This window comes from Chanos chanos, chromosome 7, assembly GCF_902362185.1.
Source record: "Chanos chanos chromosome 7, fChaCha1.1, whole genome shotgun sequence".
NCBI classification, from domain to species: domain Eukaryota; kingdom Metazoa; phylum Chordata; class Actinopteri; order Gonorynchiformes; family Chanidae; genus Chanos; species Chanos chanos.
The window spans coordinates 30,878,689-30,896,672 of record NC_044501.1 but is presented as its reverse complement, the minus strand read 5'-3'; the positions used below and the strand labels follow the sequence as shown (position 1 = coordinate 30,896,672).

The 17,984-nt window shown below is 38.1% G+C and overlaps 1 protein-coding gene across 1 annotated transcript; it reads left to right on the top strand.

The window, feature by feature from the left end:
- Positions 1 to 11,936: 11,936 nt before the first annotated feature.
- On the top strand, positions 11,937 to 14,732 carry LOC115816207 (tyrosine-protein phosphatase non-receptor type substrate 1-like). Its single transcript, XM_030779175.1, has 5 exons — positions 11,937 to 11,979; positions 12,083 to 12,440; positions 12,591 to 12,928; positions 13,171 to 13,293; positions 14,599 to 14,732. Exons 1-5 carry the CDS (start codon positions 11,937 to 11,939, stop codon positions 14,730 to 14,732), a joined length of 996 nt encoding a protein of 331 aa, XP_030635035.1.
- Positions 14,733 to 17,984: the final 3,252 nt, after the last annotated feature.

The window sequence follows — 17,984 nt, the reverse complement described above, 5'->3', positions numbered from 1 at the left end:
AACCCTGGGGAGAATGTGGTCATTTGGTGTCAGAATCCCACATCAAAGCCAGGGTACAGAGTTTGGTTCAAGCAACTTAACGGCTCAGTACCACTCTGTATTGCAACAACATTTCAAGCTCCAAATACCACAGTGCACCATTATCACACTGGATCTAAGAACAATCATCTGGAAATATCACTTAGTAATAAGAGACATTACCTCAAAATTATTAAAGTCACTCTGTCTGATTCTGGATTGTACTACTGTGGAGTTATGCCACAGAATAAAATGTATTTCAGTAATGCAACATACTTAGAAGTTAAAAGAACTATTTCAGAATTCAGTGCTACAACCACAGGGTATTTCTTTGGTAAGTGTTACATTTTCTCATCATGGTTTTGTCATTGACTTCACGGTAAATCAGTAACTTTTGTAAATGCAGGTAAAGAACATAATCACACTCACTTGTATCAGATTACACTGTTGTGATCAGAAATCTGTAAATGAGATGGAAAGTTTGAAGATTTCATTTACCCTCTATGAAACTGAAGGTTTCAGGTATCTTTAATGATATTGCCATAAATGGTAAAAAAAAAAAAAAACTGTACCTAGTATATAGGATTATCTGTTTGGTCCTACACAGGGTTTTTACCACGTATTCAAAAAGTAGCCCATTGTGTGATAATACATTGAATGACAATATTTTTCACTTTTATGAAAAATTCAAAAGGAAATGAAACATCCATACAGAACGTCACAGAAATAATGAAGAAAGGTATGCATCTGACTCGTATCATTTAAAACACAAAGATTATGCTGACCTGAATTTCAAAATTGCTTATTCTCACTGTAAGTAATTTATACCTTGTTTCATAACTATATAGTGTTTCTAATTATCTCTTAAATATATGATAACAACAGGAGGTTGCCATAGCGATATGTTTTTTGAACTGACCCTGGTCTTGGGTGCAATGGTTACAACTCTTCTGGTCCTCACTCTGTTTGTGATATTCAAATGGAAGAATGAAAAAGCTGGGAAAAAAGGTGAAAGAAAACTTTAAATAATATGGAACTGCCTTGGTAAATTCCTTCGTATTTCAGTGTAAATTATCTTTAATAGTTTTAAAATCAAAAAGGCAAAAATGAAGGAATGTGCTATGGGGAAATGCAACAAACTCAAACATAGTTATGATCACTTTTTTTTTTCCCTACCATCCAGACATGAAGATTTGGCTGAAAACACAGACTGGAGAGGTGAGTGAAAATGAGTTATTGACGGTTGGATTGCCACAAACTGGTTGAGATACTGGATGCATGTGCAGATAATTCAGTTTTTTTTATTCAGACTTAGAATTAATCCTAATAGAAGAGCCCTATGACTTTGTCTGAGAATGAAGCCGTAGGGCTCTTCTATTAGGAGATTTACTACTTACTCTGAGTTAACTAACTCTCAGTTTTCACTAAACCCGCTTTGTGGAATACTCCCCAGGAGTATTTAAAGGCGAACTGAGAATCAGACTAGATAAATCAAAACAGATACAACTAGGTGAACTATGGGAAACTAAGAAATAACTAAAAACCCAACACAAAAATGACCAGCAGAGAAGGAGAGAGAGTACCAGGAAAGGACATACAATCATCTAATAACAATATACATCACTGAATCTAACTCTTTCAAGTTTTGCATGAATATATATATATATATATATATATATATATATATATACACAAAACACTTAGGATCAAATGCATTATTTGGTCAGAGACATAAAAGAATAATGAGTGACTGATAGAGTGAAAATATAAAAAACACAGAAAAGCTGCTCAATAACCTCGGAATTTACAGAAATATGTAATCTTTTATTAAGTTTATGGTGTTACACCTTTATTCTCCCTATGAATAAATTTCACTTCACTTGTAACAACGCGTTGTTACTTCAGGTTTTGCAAATTGAGTTGATGAGCAGTCATTTAGGTGAACTGCTATAAATTTATCTGAGATAAATCAGAACTTTAATTAATGTCGTGGTGTCCATCATGGTGCTACTGACCACAACAACATATTAGAACATATCTATTAAATTATGAATAACCATCTACATATTGATCAAATTAAGTATTTGTTAACCACAAAACGAAGTGTCCCTTTACAGTATTTCATATTTTTACAAGCTGTACACTGGCTTCTGAGGTCCATCAATCTGATATAAGAATTAAACAGTCAAGAATACGGAAAAACAGGTTCTATCTCAAATATTAGGGATGAATGTAGGCATGGGGTCTCCTTTCTCTGTATTTAACTGCTCATGTCTCTGGTTTAGGATCAAGATCCTGACACGGTGAATTATGCCGCATTGAATTTTTCTGCCAGAAAGGAGAGGGCAGCAAGAAGGACAAAGGAAGTGGATCCACATGTTGTGTATTCTGCCCCAAGATAAAATCACTGTACATAACACTGCTCACTGCTGTGGATATTTTCAGTTAGTGCTTTCAATCACTGTGTGTGTGTGTGTTTGTGTGTGTTTGTAAGTATGTTTTTGTGTGTATATTAATACAAGTAGTAGTAGTAAGCTATTAAGTCATTCTGCATTGCTTTCATGTCTCTGTTTCCCTCTGTAAAACTACATGCCAAATGAATATGTAAAACAGCTTGTAGTTCGACAAATAAACACACACACACACACACATTCTATTAATAACTGATTTTAAAACTTCTATCCAAAACCGACTATTGATTAATTCGGTCAGACTTTGCATAGCGATTAATCATTAGTTTTGGCCAGTTTTGATAACATGGATATAAAAAGTTACAAAGCAGATTTACCCTTCATTTTAATGGTGTGAACTGATGGCAGTTCATAATAAACATTTCTCTGTCAATACACACAACTGTCACCATGCTGTCTTTGTGTAAGGAAGCACAATTACATGGACTTTAGCTCAAATCGTGATGAGGTGAGAATTTTTAGACTCAATGGTTAAAATGTCATTTACCTAAAGAGCACAGCCGCTAAAACATCTTTCACAGCAAAAGGGCAAAAAGTTGTTTTGACACAGAAATTATGTTTGATTTCCGCCTTTCAGCAAGAGAAAGACAATCCACCTGCTACAGTTGAATCATACTTAAACAGTGTGAATAATTTTGAGCTTTGTGTTGAAAAATCCATTTGCACTATTCTTACAGAATCAGAGTTAGTCAATCTATCAAATTTAAATGCTTTGTTTCCAGGATTTTCAAAGAATGAACACTGATTTAGGACAGTGACTCAGTGAGTCCTCATTTCCATAAAAAAAAAAAAAAAAATCAAGGGTCCACCTTATCCTTTGACTTTGTTCTCTCTGTTGAGTGATTTGCAACAACTGAATCTCTCCAGTGTGTATGTATATTATTCACTCTCCACAATGCCTGCTTCCCTACCCACGTGCAAACTCTCACTACTGTAATCCAACACGTAAGTCCAGATACAACGCTGTGCTGATTTCTGTTTTACAGACACAAACTTTCGGCTTCAAAGACTCCTCTCTATGTTGTACAGTCACACTGACACACGATGCTGATCGATACTTCTTTACAGAGAAGACCTGTAACCATTCAGATACTGAGCAAAAGCCACACAGTTTGGCTTGCAATCACAGTAGAAACATAACGGAAAGAAGAGAAAGATCAAGCATGATTGGGGTCGAATGTTTACAAAGAAGGGGAGGGGCAATGGGCAGAGGTTGGGGGGGGTGGGGGTGGGGGTGGTCTTACTTAAGATAAAACAGGGTGCCCTTTGACTGTATTTACACCCTGGCAGTTTCACAATCAAACATATTTCTTATTATTATTTTTCTCAGCATTACTAGAATTCACAACACTGTTATGGGTGGTGTAGGACACTGTCATATTTGTGTTATAATAGTTAACTAATGTATCACAACAGTAACCATAAAACTCAAAAAGCAAAATGAAAAAATAAAGTTCACACAGGTCAAGATACAGAGGGAGAGAATGTTTGGGACCTCAAGAACAGTGTAAAGTGTAGAAACCCTTGCGGCATGATCAAAAATCCACAGTGATAAGCATGAAGACATTTCCCAAGCTTCCTCAAACTAAGAAGATATTGGGCTTTTTACCTCCAGAAAAGGAGACATTTTCTGGAGAGAATGAGCCATGACCCTCATTTCCTTCAAGGCCCTATTCTCCTCCTGACGACTGGACAATTGTTTGAAGGGCAACCAAAAGTCCTCCATACTAAAGAAAAATTTCTCAGTATTCATTGTTTCCGCTCATTTATATCATTGGTGTGGTCAGTGCTCTTTTTCATGTCTATTTTTGAAGTGCTCCTCAGAGAATATGTCACCTGTCACATGCTATGCAAACAAGATAATGAAAGAAGACCTGAGTGAGAATGATTATCAGTGGATAGATAGATTAATATCAACATTACATGCAGACATACATGCTTCTGATTATCATGGCAACACAGCAGTACACCAGTGTGAGCAAGTTTACAGTATCCAGTTCTTAGTATCCAGTAGCCTGCAGGTTGGCCATTGTAAAATTGTGCATCTTCGAGCGTATGTTTAACAATTTATGTTAACCCAAAGCAAAGAAGTGATGGCTGAATTTTGTTGAGAATTAAATGATGTCTTTGAAATGTACAAAGATATGCAGGTATCAGATCAGTTCATTGCAGCTGATTTAATTGATTCGGAATGTTAAGGACGTTACTCTACTCAGCAGGATGTTTACTGACATTATGTAAATGTATGTTATTTCAGTTGCTTGACTGGCCACATGAGGCATGAACTCAAGAACCAGAGTTTTAAATTCCTCCACATCACCTACACAGATTGTCACACGGTTACAAACAGAAAATCTCATGAACATTTTTGTTTTGTTTTGTTTTGTTTTTTATTTTTTTGATATGTGCTTTTGTGTGTGTGTGTGTGTGTGTGTGTATGACGGTTTTCCATTTGTTTGTTTTGCTTGAGGATAGTTGTCCCTCTCCACTGTTCCTCTCCTCACTGATCCTCTCATCTCCTCTTCCCTCCTTCTCCTGCATTCACTTTTAGGAAGCTCTGTTTCTGCCTGGAACTGGTGTATCACGGCAGCTCTTCACAGCATCCATAAAAGCCCTCTGCATGTAGGGCAAAAGGGTCAGTTTCTCTCTCCTCCTTGTGTTCTTTCCTTCCACTCCTGCCCTCTGTTCTGATGGGGTTATCTTCCTCTCCTTCTCTCTCTCCTCCTGCTTGTGACATCTCTTTTCGACCTCTCTGTTCCGTTCACATCTCTGTCTATTTTGGGGCTGCTCTGTCTGCTGGTTTAGAAGAGCTCTTCTCCCTTTAGAGTCCTCTTCTCTTTGAGGGAATGATGCCCTTTGTCTTCCATCTTTCACTGCTCTTCTGTCACAGTGAAGCCCTCTTCCATCTCTCCTAGGCCAAACCGGGCTCCCTCCCTCTCTTCTTCCTCTCTCATCCAAATCTCTCCTTCTACCCTTCTCACAACAACCCTCTCTCTTGTTTCCTGTCTGTGTTTCCCTGTCTCTCAGGATGTTACTGACAGTACAGACCAGCTGACCTCTCTCCAGTCTGACCGCTCTCTCCTTGGTTTGAGGTCTCTTCAAGTCTTGCTTGTACTGCTGTTTTTGTATCTGCCTTTCAGAGATGTCAATGGTGCACATCAGTACACCACCTCTCTCTTCTCTGACTGTTCTCCTCATGTGGAAGGGTCTCTTTCTTTCCTTCTTCTGGCCTTGACCTTTCCCAGCCTTCTCTTCCTTTCCAGTTTCAATTCTCCTTGCCTCTGTCTTCCTTTCTTCCTGTCTTTCAATCACAATTTCACTCTTGTCCATTTCCTGTTGGTCCATCTGTTTCTCCTTCTCCTCCCTTTTCATGATCACCTCCTCTCTCTCTATGCTATCAGCTCTCTCCATATTCTCCTCCTCAGACTCCATCTCTTCCTCACTGTGTTTTCCACCGTCCTTTTCCTCAATATCATTATAAACTGGGATGTCATCGTGATAAGTCATCATATTTTTGGCCAGCCTTTCGATCAGCTCAAAAATATCCTCTTCCTCCTCCTCTTCCTCATCACAGATGTCACCCCAATTAAATTTTTTCTCACTTTCTTCACTGTTGTTCTCAAACATCTCTTCTCTTCTTCTCTGTCTCTTCTTCTGCCTTTGTAATCCTCTTCAGTGCTCTAGAACACTCTGACCTGGCATCAGTGTGTTGGGCAATTTATGGGCACCACCGCTGATGACATCATAAAGACAATGACATCATGAAGGCCTTTCCACAGCAATGGTTCTTTCTTCACTCTTGTTGGTCAGTGTGTGAATATTTAATTAAATATCTGACTAATTAACCAAAGTAAATTAATTAATTAATAAATAATAATAATAATAACAATAATAAAACTCCCAAGTTAGTTGAATGGACATGAAAATGGATGTTTGAGACCAGAGCATTCATAAAAACCACAGCCATTATATTCCTCTAGCCCTTCACTGGGTTAGTGTTTCATAGAATTGCTGTGTTAGAGCTGCAGAGGTGTTGCCATTGAAGAAGTGCATTGTGAAAAAATACAGCATCGTACAGTGATTTCACTGCACTGTCCTGCAAAGAAAAATTTTTGTAGTTCCCTATGCTGTGTTAGCCTAAATTTGTCCACAATAAACCAGGGCTTCATAGAATAAGTTCTTTTCCCCTCTAATCCAGGGCACCAAATCAGGTATTTAGTGGTACAGTTGCCTTACAAGAACAAATTGCAGGAGAACGTTTTGTGGATGCCGTTACGTGTTCTTGGAGAGGGATGCAGCTGTGCAAGCTAAAACTGTTACCGTGGGGTTCTTGAACATTACAATACGATTTACACGGCAACTGTAAATTAACCAACAATGCATAGCTGCACAACACTTCTTGTGGATATTGCGACTGCTTCGTATCACCTCTATAAACTCTCAAGAGATCACCAAAATATTTTAAGAAAGAAGTGTTTACGTCAGAGGATTATCTCAGTCACCCAAGCAGGCTTCCAGACTTACATCTGTTTAACCGTGTAAACAGATTTAAAAACAGACTCTTCTGATTGTTTTGAATCACAGGGTTTTTAAACTACACATTAATAAGAACACTATCACATGGCTTAGTACATCCTGTGTGATCCGAAGATTCAGTTTGAATGAAGTTACACCGTTGAATCTCTCTCTCTCCCTCTCTCTCTTTCTCTTTCTGTGTATGTGTGTGTGTGTGTTTTCTACATGAAACTGAGAGAAACTCTGAGAATCAATAATGAGAATGCTGTTGAGGCTGTATGTATGTCTATGTCTGTGTGCCTGCAGGTGTATGTCTGTGTGCCCAGCTGCTCCCCCCTTGCTTTCCATTCTCTCTCTGTGGAATTTTAACATTGTCACTCTTAGTGTGCCTGCAGCTTGTGTGGCTTACTTGGCCTTGTGTACCCATGTGGCTTTGACTTCCTGGAATGACTAAGCTTGTTGAGCGCAACTGAAACCACACACAGTTTATCAGACATCCAACAGACCGTTGAATCTGACCACTGACAATTGAATCAGACAGTTAATCAGACTCCTCAGAGGATTATGATAACAGTCTAATCTGATAGAAAGCATTCCGAGCTACATCTCAATCACAGCGTTTCAGAGGTCATCTTTGTCACAATGCTGAAACCTCCAAGAGATGGAAATGTGGAGGCTTGGTATCTTTTAACCAGTGCTAAAAACAGCTGTGTCACTGCTTGCTAATCCTACACTGGCACTAAGATACACGTCTCTAATGAGTCATTCCCGCCTCGGTCATTTCTTTTTTTGACTGCTCAAACTACAAACTGATGCTCTTAACTGCAAAGACTTAGCATAGAAGTCTATGTCTGAATGTGGAGGAGGTGCTACACACTGAAGTGTCATTTCCTGTAGAGTCAGCGAGAGTGACAGAGGCTCAGTGCTGCGTGAGACCTGCTGAAGTAAACTACTGCGGACATCGCATATATGTTCATCTGCCAGGGAGAAATGTCCTTCAAACAAGAAAAATACAAATTAAAAAAAAAGAGAGAAAAAAAAAGAATTATTAAAAAAGAAATAGAATTATTAACTAGTTTCATAGACCAAATACTATAGATAGATTTATTATTATTATTATTATTATTATTATTATTATTATTATTATTATTATTATTATTAGTGTTGTTTTTGTGGTGGTGGTGGTGATGGTGCTCACATAGCTAATAATATTATAATTATAATCAATTATCTGTTCTGTCCAGCTGAACCCAGGGCACAGAAACCGTTTTCTAATGCAGATAAACATTCACAGTCTGTGTGGGGTGTGACTTTGGGCCTATGTGTGAGTCACAGGTCCTGTGGTGAAAGTGTTTGTTTTCCACCGGCAGTAAGACTGACCCACTTGCAGGTTACACCGTCAGTGCAAACCACATGCACTTTCTCTAAACAAATTCTTCTGATCTTTTTCCATTAAGAGGTACACAAACACCCACACAGTTTCTGTTTACAAGTTAGCGAATAAAGAAGCTAAGAGGGAAAAAGTCATTAAAAACTACAGTGAACAAATTTACAGAGATTTGTAAAGTGAAGACATTCGTTTTTATTTTCAAAGACTTATTCTTTCTTAAACAATAAAACAATATTTTAAAGCAAACTGTTCTTAGGCACTTTTTTACGATTCATATTGCCTCATCAAGTCATGCTGGTTAGATGTGTAAGGCATGATGGAAGCCCACAAGTTCATTCTGTTCATTATGTACAAAAGAAAAGCAAATTAAGAGTCCTGTGTAAGACAACACACTCAACTATCACTTTTCCGTCTGTGCATAAAGAAACAACGTGCAGTTTCACAAAAATAAAATGAAAGTTGACAAAGAAGCGTCGACACGGATAAATTCAGGTGATCATTTAATAAATATCATGAACTGAACTGAACCATTTACAAAAAAATATATCATACACAACAGAATATAAAAGGTGAAAGGGTGCAGTTGCCGTAATTGCTAATCTCTCCCTTTTGGTGAAAGAACAAAGAGCTTTTCTTAGTTTATTTAGTGTGAATTAAACAAGACAAATAACCCAGAACTCCAGTATGGCATTTATATTATGTGCATGAAACTATAGAAACAAATTGAATAATGTGAACGATATGTTTCCTCTGTTCTGTTTTGTTAAGGATGTCGATTTTATAGGAGTGAACATTTGCTGAGAGTAAGAGACTATTTTAAGAAAGAGCATGTATCAGGTGTCTTCTTTTCTTCACCTCTTCCTTTTACTGTGGCTTGTCTGTGGACTTATTTTGAACAGTTTGGTGTCCACAATGTGTTTTCTCATGCAGATTGATCATGACCAAAATACTGTTCAGTGGAATGACCACTTCTTGCACCACACACAAAACATATGCATATTCAGACAAACATGCAGGTCCACCGTGTGTAAAATGGTCATAGAGAGCTGCATGCAGCCATTCAGTTTTGCACCTTTCATGTTTGCACAGGAGATTTTTGTGCAGACTGACTGAACGAATGGTGAACAGAGGCCATGCAGCTTGGCTTGTGGTCAACTTACATGTGAGAAAGCAGAATGGAAAATAAGAAAGAGAGAGACACGACACTGAAAGCGCATGTATCATTGCGGTCAAAAGTTTCCAGCCAGGGTCTTGCTCAGAACAAAACAAGGTACTTTTGTCATGCCTTTGTACCCCAGCCCTCCGAAACAAGCCAAGGCTGCTCTGCCAAATGATTTTAGTAAGAATATTCTTGTGCAGGCATCTCAGTACTGGTTACTGACACTCCTTCCTATTCAAGTGCTCTCAACCAACGACCTGAGGGTCGTTATATGATATGACGTTATACAGTCTGCATCATCTCCAAGCAAAACCTACAGCACCACAAAAGAATCATGCATCTGTTTATTAGAATGGACGACAACGTGTAAACGTTGCTAGTTGCTAGTCCCAGGTTCTACCTGATGGTTGAGTCTGATGATTGACTCTTAAAAATTATTTTGAGGAAGGATAATCACTTTGAATATTTAGGAATTCAGTAAAAACAAAGAATGCACATTTCATTGTATTACAAAGTACCTGCACACCTTCACCTTGTTTGTGGTCTGTGGGCTGTTTCATGCCTATTTTTGGAGTGCAGTACATCTCTTAGAATATGTGACCTGTTGCACTCAAAGTAGAATTAGTGACTAAACAAAAATGGCCAGCAATAAAAATAGTTCAACATTCATTTTTTTTTGTGCATGGGTATAATTCTTAACTCTATTTCCTATTTGTCAATTTATGACACATATTCAAATTCTGCCTGATCTGCCCAACATACATTCATAAAAGCAGACTCTGTGTGAGTGTGTCTGTGTGCGCTCTTGCGCAAGCGCATATGTGAGTGTGTGTGTGTGTATTGCTATCTTTCTGGGGACCGGTAAGTCCCCAGTAAGATAGCATAATCTGAAAAAAGTGCCTGGTGGGGACCAAAATGCTGGTCCCCACTAGGAGAACAAAGTTTTCTAAACTACATTGTTGTTACTGATAAAACTGTCAAAACATTTCTTTGATTAATGTTAAGGTTAGGGATAGGTTGGTTTTCTTTAGTTACAGAATAATGAGAGTCAATGGGAAGTCCCCACTAGGATATGAGTACAAACTGTGTGTGTGTGTGTGTGTGTGTGTGTGTGTGTGTGTATTATGATCTCATGTCTTGTGGTTAGAACGGTAGAACCACTGTATTTGTGTTCAAAAACAGGAATGAACAAATGAACAAACCTACCTGTCACACAGAAGTTTTTCACATGCTGAAATCAGCTGCAGTTTTCAAATGAGACTTTCAAATGACTCTGTCTTAATAGGCTCTATGCTTGAATCACCTGTTTCATTCAGAAACCTTTTCAAGCTCTAGTCATCCTCATTTGGCTGAAAGGTGTAGTGCTAACACTAAGATGGTAAAGATTATCCTGTTCCTTTGTAGCTTAGAAGAGGTATCAGCAGTTTACCTATGTCTTCAGTCTTCTTCCCCCTCTGTTAGGTCAACAGAGTACATCACTGTGAGCATTACAATTAATATGCACAATCCATATACCTCAATACTGTCTGTAGCTTCAGCATTTACAATTGATGTAGAACTGCAAACACTGATGGTTTTATTGATTGACAAAACCCCACCCAGAGCTTTTGGAAATGTACTTTAACATTGCGACTTTCAAAATTTTTCTTCAGGCATTGCACTTTATGGTCAGGTAGTTTATAAGATAACTACCTATGCTAGCTAACTAGGTAAAGCATTTAATGTTAATTCAAACAAATATATATGTTTGAAAAAACTCATCATGTTCTCTTCATGTTCTTCAACAAAAGATATTGAAGTACGAAATCGGTTTCCATTCAAATTCCATCAAATTTCTCACCTCATCACACCTGCGGGTCAAAGGAGAGCTTCACCTCCTGGAATCACTCAGTTCATAGAAAGATGAGATGGTTTTGGAATTAAAAAGTGCTGTCACAGAATTTATGGAATTCCAAAGGCAGTATTTATTGAATGAAAAGTAGTCTATTTCCTCTTGAGAGAAGATGTTCCATTTCTTATTGTCTCTTATTTCTTTTCTTAAATATTATCTTATTTAGTCTGGTGTGAAAAAAAAATACTTGTCTATTTGCCTTGAACCGACACAAAAGAGGATATAAAAACCAGATGATGTAATGCAGTCAAATGGAGCTTGATCTAAAGAAACGAGAAAAAAAGGGAATAAAAGAGAGAAAAGATATCAATTGAGGGAAGGTCTATAATGGTGTCATATTCCAGGACTGATGTGAGAAACGTGACAGCCAATCATATCAGGTCAGCACAGTTTTGCTCTTCAATAAGAAGCCTGTAAGCCCTCAACACCCACTGTATCTTGACAAAGAGAGCCCTCAGAAAAATTGCCCTGTTCAGAGAGGTAACGTAAACGATGATCAAACTGCTTCTTACACTAGTTCTGTTTGGCAAGACAGGTAAGATTTCTGTTCTTCACTGAGAAAATTACATGTCTGAATGCAGCAAAATTGATAATAGAAAGAATTTCAATATTTTTTCCCCTTTGCCTTTGAATTACAGGATTTATCAGAGCTACCTCAATCATTCAGGCAGAACGTTTTAAGACTTTCATGCCAGGAGAAACAGTGACTCTACAATGCTCCATCTCCGAGGTCCTTGAAAATTATTTCTCCTGGTTCAAGCAGTTATTGGGGAAAGCTCCAGAATGCATAATTAGTCTTTATGCTGAGTCCCACGAACCAGTGCTTTATGGGGACTTCAAAAACGACCCAAGGTTCAAAGTCAAGAGGCAAGGAACAGACTTAATTTTGACCATTACAGATGCAAAGCCATCCGATACTGGAATCTATTACTGTGGGGCTCGTGATTATGACCTTATTGTGTTTAGCGATGGGCTGTTTCTTATTTATGAGGGTAAGTCACTGTAAGGAATATGATGAGTTAATTTATCTTTGTACTTAGTTTCTAGCTACCAAATACAAAGTACCTATGAATATAGTACCTATGAAACTTTTGTTTTAGGTGAAAATGTCAGACATGTTGAGCAACATCTATCGGGACCAATCAGAATTGAAGAAACCATACAGCAGAACACATCTAAACCTATCCAGCTAGGAGCAAATATGAATTTGCAGTGTAGAGTCCACGCTGAAATTTGTATGCAAGATCACAGTGTCTACTGGTTTCGACATGGATCAGGAGAATCTCATCCAGGAATTATATACACCCATGGAAACAGTGGTGGTCGGTGTGAGAACACCTCAAAGCCTGACTCCTCTACACAGAAATGTGTCTATAACCTCCCCAAGGAAAGCCTCAGTCCTTCTGATGCTGGGACCTATTACTGTGCTGTGGCCACATGTGGCAAGATACTTTTTGGTAATGGGACTAAAGTGGAACTTGCGGGTAAGCAACACTTCTGGTTTCTTCTTGTTTTAAGTTTTGAGTTTTAAAAATGTCCAGTCGAGCTAAAAGGTTTTCTCAAGCTAAACCCAGTTTCAAGTTTTTTGGGTTAAATAAGCCTTGGTACATTTTGTGGTCTCCTGATCTCCGTAGGCAGATGAGCAATTTTATATGTATTTAAAGTGCTACAAAGGTATGTTAGAGAATGTAGGCTTCTTTTCACCATACATTTATTTCTCTGCCAGATGCTGATTCAAGTCAGATTGATATTAAGGTCATCATACTGGCGGTGTCTAATGCACTCTGCTTGGTCATCATTGTAATGCTGATATGTGTGAGGTGCAAGAAAAAGTCTTCAACTTTACTAGGTAAGTAAATGATAACAGTATAGATTTGAACAAGCAATAGTTGGTTAAATCCCAAGCACGCCATTACCAATCAATAAAGGGGTGGATTTCTGGAAAGGTTTCCAACTTTCTGTGGACGTCTTACAATGGTAACAAGTAAATAAAAATGCGTTTTTTTGCTCACAGTCTTAGACGTTTTGAAGTTTTATTAGAAGTTTGATTGCTAGACAAAAGCTAAATATTGAATTCTCACATCTGGAGTCTTTCAGGATGATAGTCATTCCTTGAGTTTGAATATGATAGTAATCCTAAACTTAAACATGATCATTGCATCTTTATATATACAAAACTAATAAACCTTAAGCCTTGCCTTCTGATCTCAGAACGATCCACATAGACTACCCTTTGAACAGACAAATAGAAGTGTACTATAATGAAATGGGATCAGAAATGTGTGTCTGATTTTTTTTTTTTTAATTGAATGACCCTGTGTCTACTGCATATTACAATGTACACCATTCATTTTTTGTTCCCACTGTAGGTACAGCTCAATTATTACATGATGCCTCCACTCCATCATCTGAGGTATGAAATCTCCCATATCCTTCCATTATCCTTCTGCAGTTATTTATTGTCTATCTCTAATTTACCCTAATGTGTGATTCACTGTATGTGTACTGGTGAACATGCCTTTCAGTCATATGAAAATGATACCGTTTAGGACAAATTAATGTCTATTAGTAACATGTAGTTGTTCACTACTAGATTACCCAATTTTCAAATAAATTTGAGTAATGTTTTACACTTGAATTTGATGTGTAGGCGTTAAGGTTTTAGAATACCTCTTCTTTATCATTAGATTACTACTATTTCCATTAATATTCCCATTTCCAGTATTATCCTTTAGTAGTCTTCATAAAGCCACTCAGATCCTTAATGTTTCATGTTCTAAGTTAGCCCAGTTGGCTTTTTAAAACAAGTTTATTTTCCGAAAAGAGGATATACAGAGGAAAAGTCCAATAAAGTATGTTTTTGATTTTGTGGTGTTGCTGCGGATCTCCTCTCCAATCAGTCATAGCAGAGGCCAACTGTAGACAACATGGTCATGAAATATGCTCAGCTAAATATAGATCAGTGGACAGTCGATTCTAAAACCTTATCACAGTCAAGAAAATACTTCAATTAAGATATTTTAAAATTGAATTAATTACTACATCAACATGTGTAGAGCAGTTATCACATACAGATTTTATCCTCTATCTAAAAAACATAAGTAACTGCTTCAAAACTTTTTTTAAATTAATTTTTGGTTTTCATTATCTGTAGCACGGTTATACAGGCGAGCTGAGCTATGCGACAGTGAGTTTCTCTGGAAGGAAATCCAAGAGAAGAGATCTGGGGACCAAGGAACACGCAGCAGTAATCTACTCCACTGCAAGATGATTTACCTGCAGGACTAATGTCTAAATGACTGTAAAGAGAACACTGTATTTCAAAAAACACCTGAATCCAAATTCATTTACCTAATTTCTTCCTGAGGAGTTTACAAAGGAGTCAAAATCAAGATGTTCACAGAGATTTTAGTTAATGGAAACATTTTAATGTAATATTTTAATATTTTAGGGCAGTTGAACACTACATAATGTTTTATTTCTGGTGATATTGTTAAGGGTCTGAACACTCACAGACATCCAAGTGTATGAATGAACAATCAGTGAGGTACATACACCCCAAGATAAAATGGCCCTTTCATGATGATTGGGGTTTCACACATGCACATTAGGGAGATTGGCCATAAAGTCTTTAGCACTGATGTTGCGGACTCTGCGATATCAATGCTACACTTCCTACCATGGTCCTGTGCGGAAAGATTCCTATCACGTTTCTTATGTGTTAAAAAAAAGTCCCTCTTTCTCTCACATGATATCCTGTGTCTTTAGCCTATGCCTCATACATAGACTAAAGATAACTCTGTTCAGTGAATATTTATAATTTAAAATTCATGGCTTAGTTCATTTATATGGTGTCATAACAGCTTGAATGCGTCTATGTATGTTGACATAACTGTTTCCTGGTTGAAACTGAGCACTGAGCACTTCAGTGTTACACAGGTAGGTAGCTGCTGATTGGTGAAACAAGAGTTGAAATATGGCATTATCTTGCAAGATCCCTCATGCTCTTTTAAAATCACAGCAAATCCACAGTAGTCCAATTTTTTTATACATGTTGAGGTGTTACCCACAGCTCCATTGATGACCCAAGCAGGCTATAAAGTCTGTTCAACCTTGGAACAACTCATACAGTACAGGTTTCAGCTTAACAAATAAAACCAATTTCCCCACAAGTCTGTCCTGATTTAAAAACGAACAGTTAGGATCCCATAAATTGGGTAAAGTTCTTATAGTGTACACTTTACCTAACTTGAAGGCTACTTACCAAACATAGTGTATGAAACTGCTATGGTAGCTTGTCGTTTTACAAATGGATAAAAAGGTGCCTGAGGTAGGCATACATGACTTAGAAGCACACTCCATCAGGGTTCTTTTGAGACCCTCATGATGTGCCATTTATCTTAATATATAACAAATTTCAATATGAAAGTGGTACGTTTTGATTGAACAAAGATGGGCCATAAGGGGCTTTTATTTTGACATTTTCTGTCCTTAAATGCACCATTCTATTCCACAGAAATGTCACAAATGAAAGTAACTTTACATAAATGCTGGACTGAAGTTCATGCCAGCCCTAAGGAAGGTGTTACGAGTGCTTTAGATAGGGTGGTTCAAATATAACTGTCCTCGAAGTAAAATGATGCTGATATATTCTTGTAAACAGATTGATGCACTCAGAATTATTCATTTTTATGTTTATTTATTGTTGCTGCTTCTAGGAAGATTAAACGGATCTGAGCTCTGGTTACTGAATGCACATCATACATTCTTTCTTAACATGTTCACATCTCGGTCTTAGCTATTGTATCTGTAGGCCGCACACACTCTCATGTGCTGCCACTCCTCCTGTCACATTAAAGGCAGCGGACATATTCAGCTGGATAGCCAATCATCCTCAGAATACATTCTCTTCTTTATGTAAATGGAGTGTTGTAGTTATGCTAAAAAAAATAAGCTGTTTTTAAGAGATATAGGTAATTGTTTTGGGGTGCGTGGTGGGCAGCGCAGTCGCCTCACAGCAAGAGGGTCTCGGGCTCAATTCCCGGCCAGGCGGCCAGAGTCCTTTCGGTGTGAGGTTTGCATGTTCTCCCCGTGTCTGTGTGGGTTTCCTCTGGGAGCTCTGGTTGCCTCCCACAGTCCAAAGACATGCAAGTCAGGCAAACTGGGTATACTAAATTGCCCCTAGCTGTGAATGTGTGCATGAATGTATGTGTCTGTGTGTCTGCCCTGTGAGGGACTGGCGACCTGTGCAGGATGTTTCCCCTGCTGTGGTCCAATGAATGCTGGGATAGGCTCCAGCACCCCCCGCGACCCTAATTAGGATAAGTGGGTCATCATCATCATCATTTTCTGCCGCTTATCCGGGACCGGGTCATGGTGGCAGCAGGCTGAGGAGGGTAGCCCAGACATCCCTTTCCCCGGCTACATCCACCAGCTCTTCCTGGGGGATCCCAAGCCATTCCCAGGCCAGCCGAGATATATAATTCTCCCAACGTGTCCTGGGTGTTCCCTGGGGTCTCCTCCCAGTTGGTCGTGCCCAGAACACCTCCATAGGGAGGCACCCAGGGGATTAGTGGGTGAGTGATGTAATTCTCACAGCAAAAACATAACACTTCTGAGAGGCAGACATCAAAAAAGTAATATTCAGTTTCTTTAAAAGATCTTTAGAGCATTATGCTAGTGTTTTAAGACATTAGTGCTCTAACAATACAAAAACACATAGTGTATGTGTTCAGTGTTCTTGAATGAAATGTAAAATACTGATTGTTTACCAGCACTTCCACTGAACGTATGAAGTCACAAACAATACACCTTCTTTGCCAGTGGGGACCTACAGCCTATCTACATTACAGATGCAATAGGGAGGATGTGTTCAAACTGTCCAATCAGGACACTTCTGTGTAACACTTGCACTTCCTAGAAGTTAGTATTTAAAGTTCTGTCAATTTTAGGTATTTCCTTTCAACGCATCTGGTCTCCTTCAGGTCCAAATTAAATATATATATATATATATCATTTTAAAATTTTGACCCGAAATTTAAAACCCGAAGAATATATAAATTGTGTAGTTGTTAGATTTAGAGTAGCAGAAATTTGTTGCGAGGGCACACAGCTAATTGCTTTATAGTAGTGAAAACACAATGAATCTAAGAGGCAGACACCAAAAATCATATTAAATTTCTTTAAACAATATTATCCACTGACTGAAATTTTACTCCTGTATCTTAGTTTATATTATTTGTGGTTTCAAGTCACAAACAGACTTACAAATGCCCTTTGAAGTGCAAAAGCACATGTTCCACATGTTCAGCACTCTTCAGTAAACTGTGAAACGTGGCTGTGTTGTTTTCCACTAATTGAGTGTGTAAAGTAACAAGTAACAATATACCTTCCTGGTCCTACAGCCTATCATTATCTTGCATAATAGCTGCAATAGGGAGGATGTGTTCAAACTGTCCAATCAGGAAATGTCTAAGCCACAGTTGCACTTCCTAGAGGTTAATATTTGAAGTGCTGTCAACTTGAAGGTATTTCATTCCA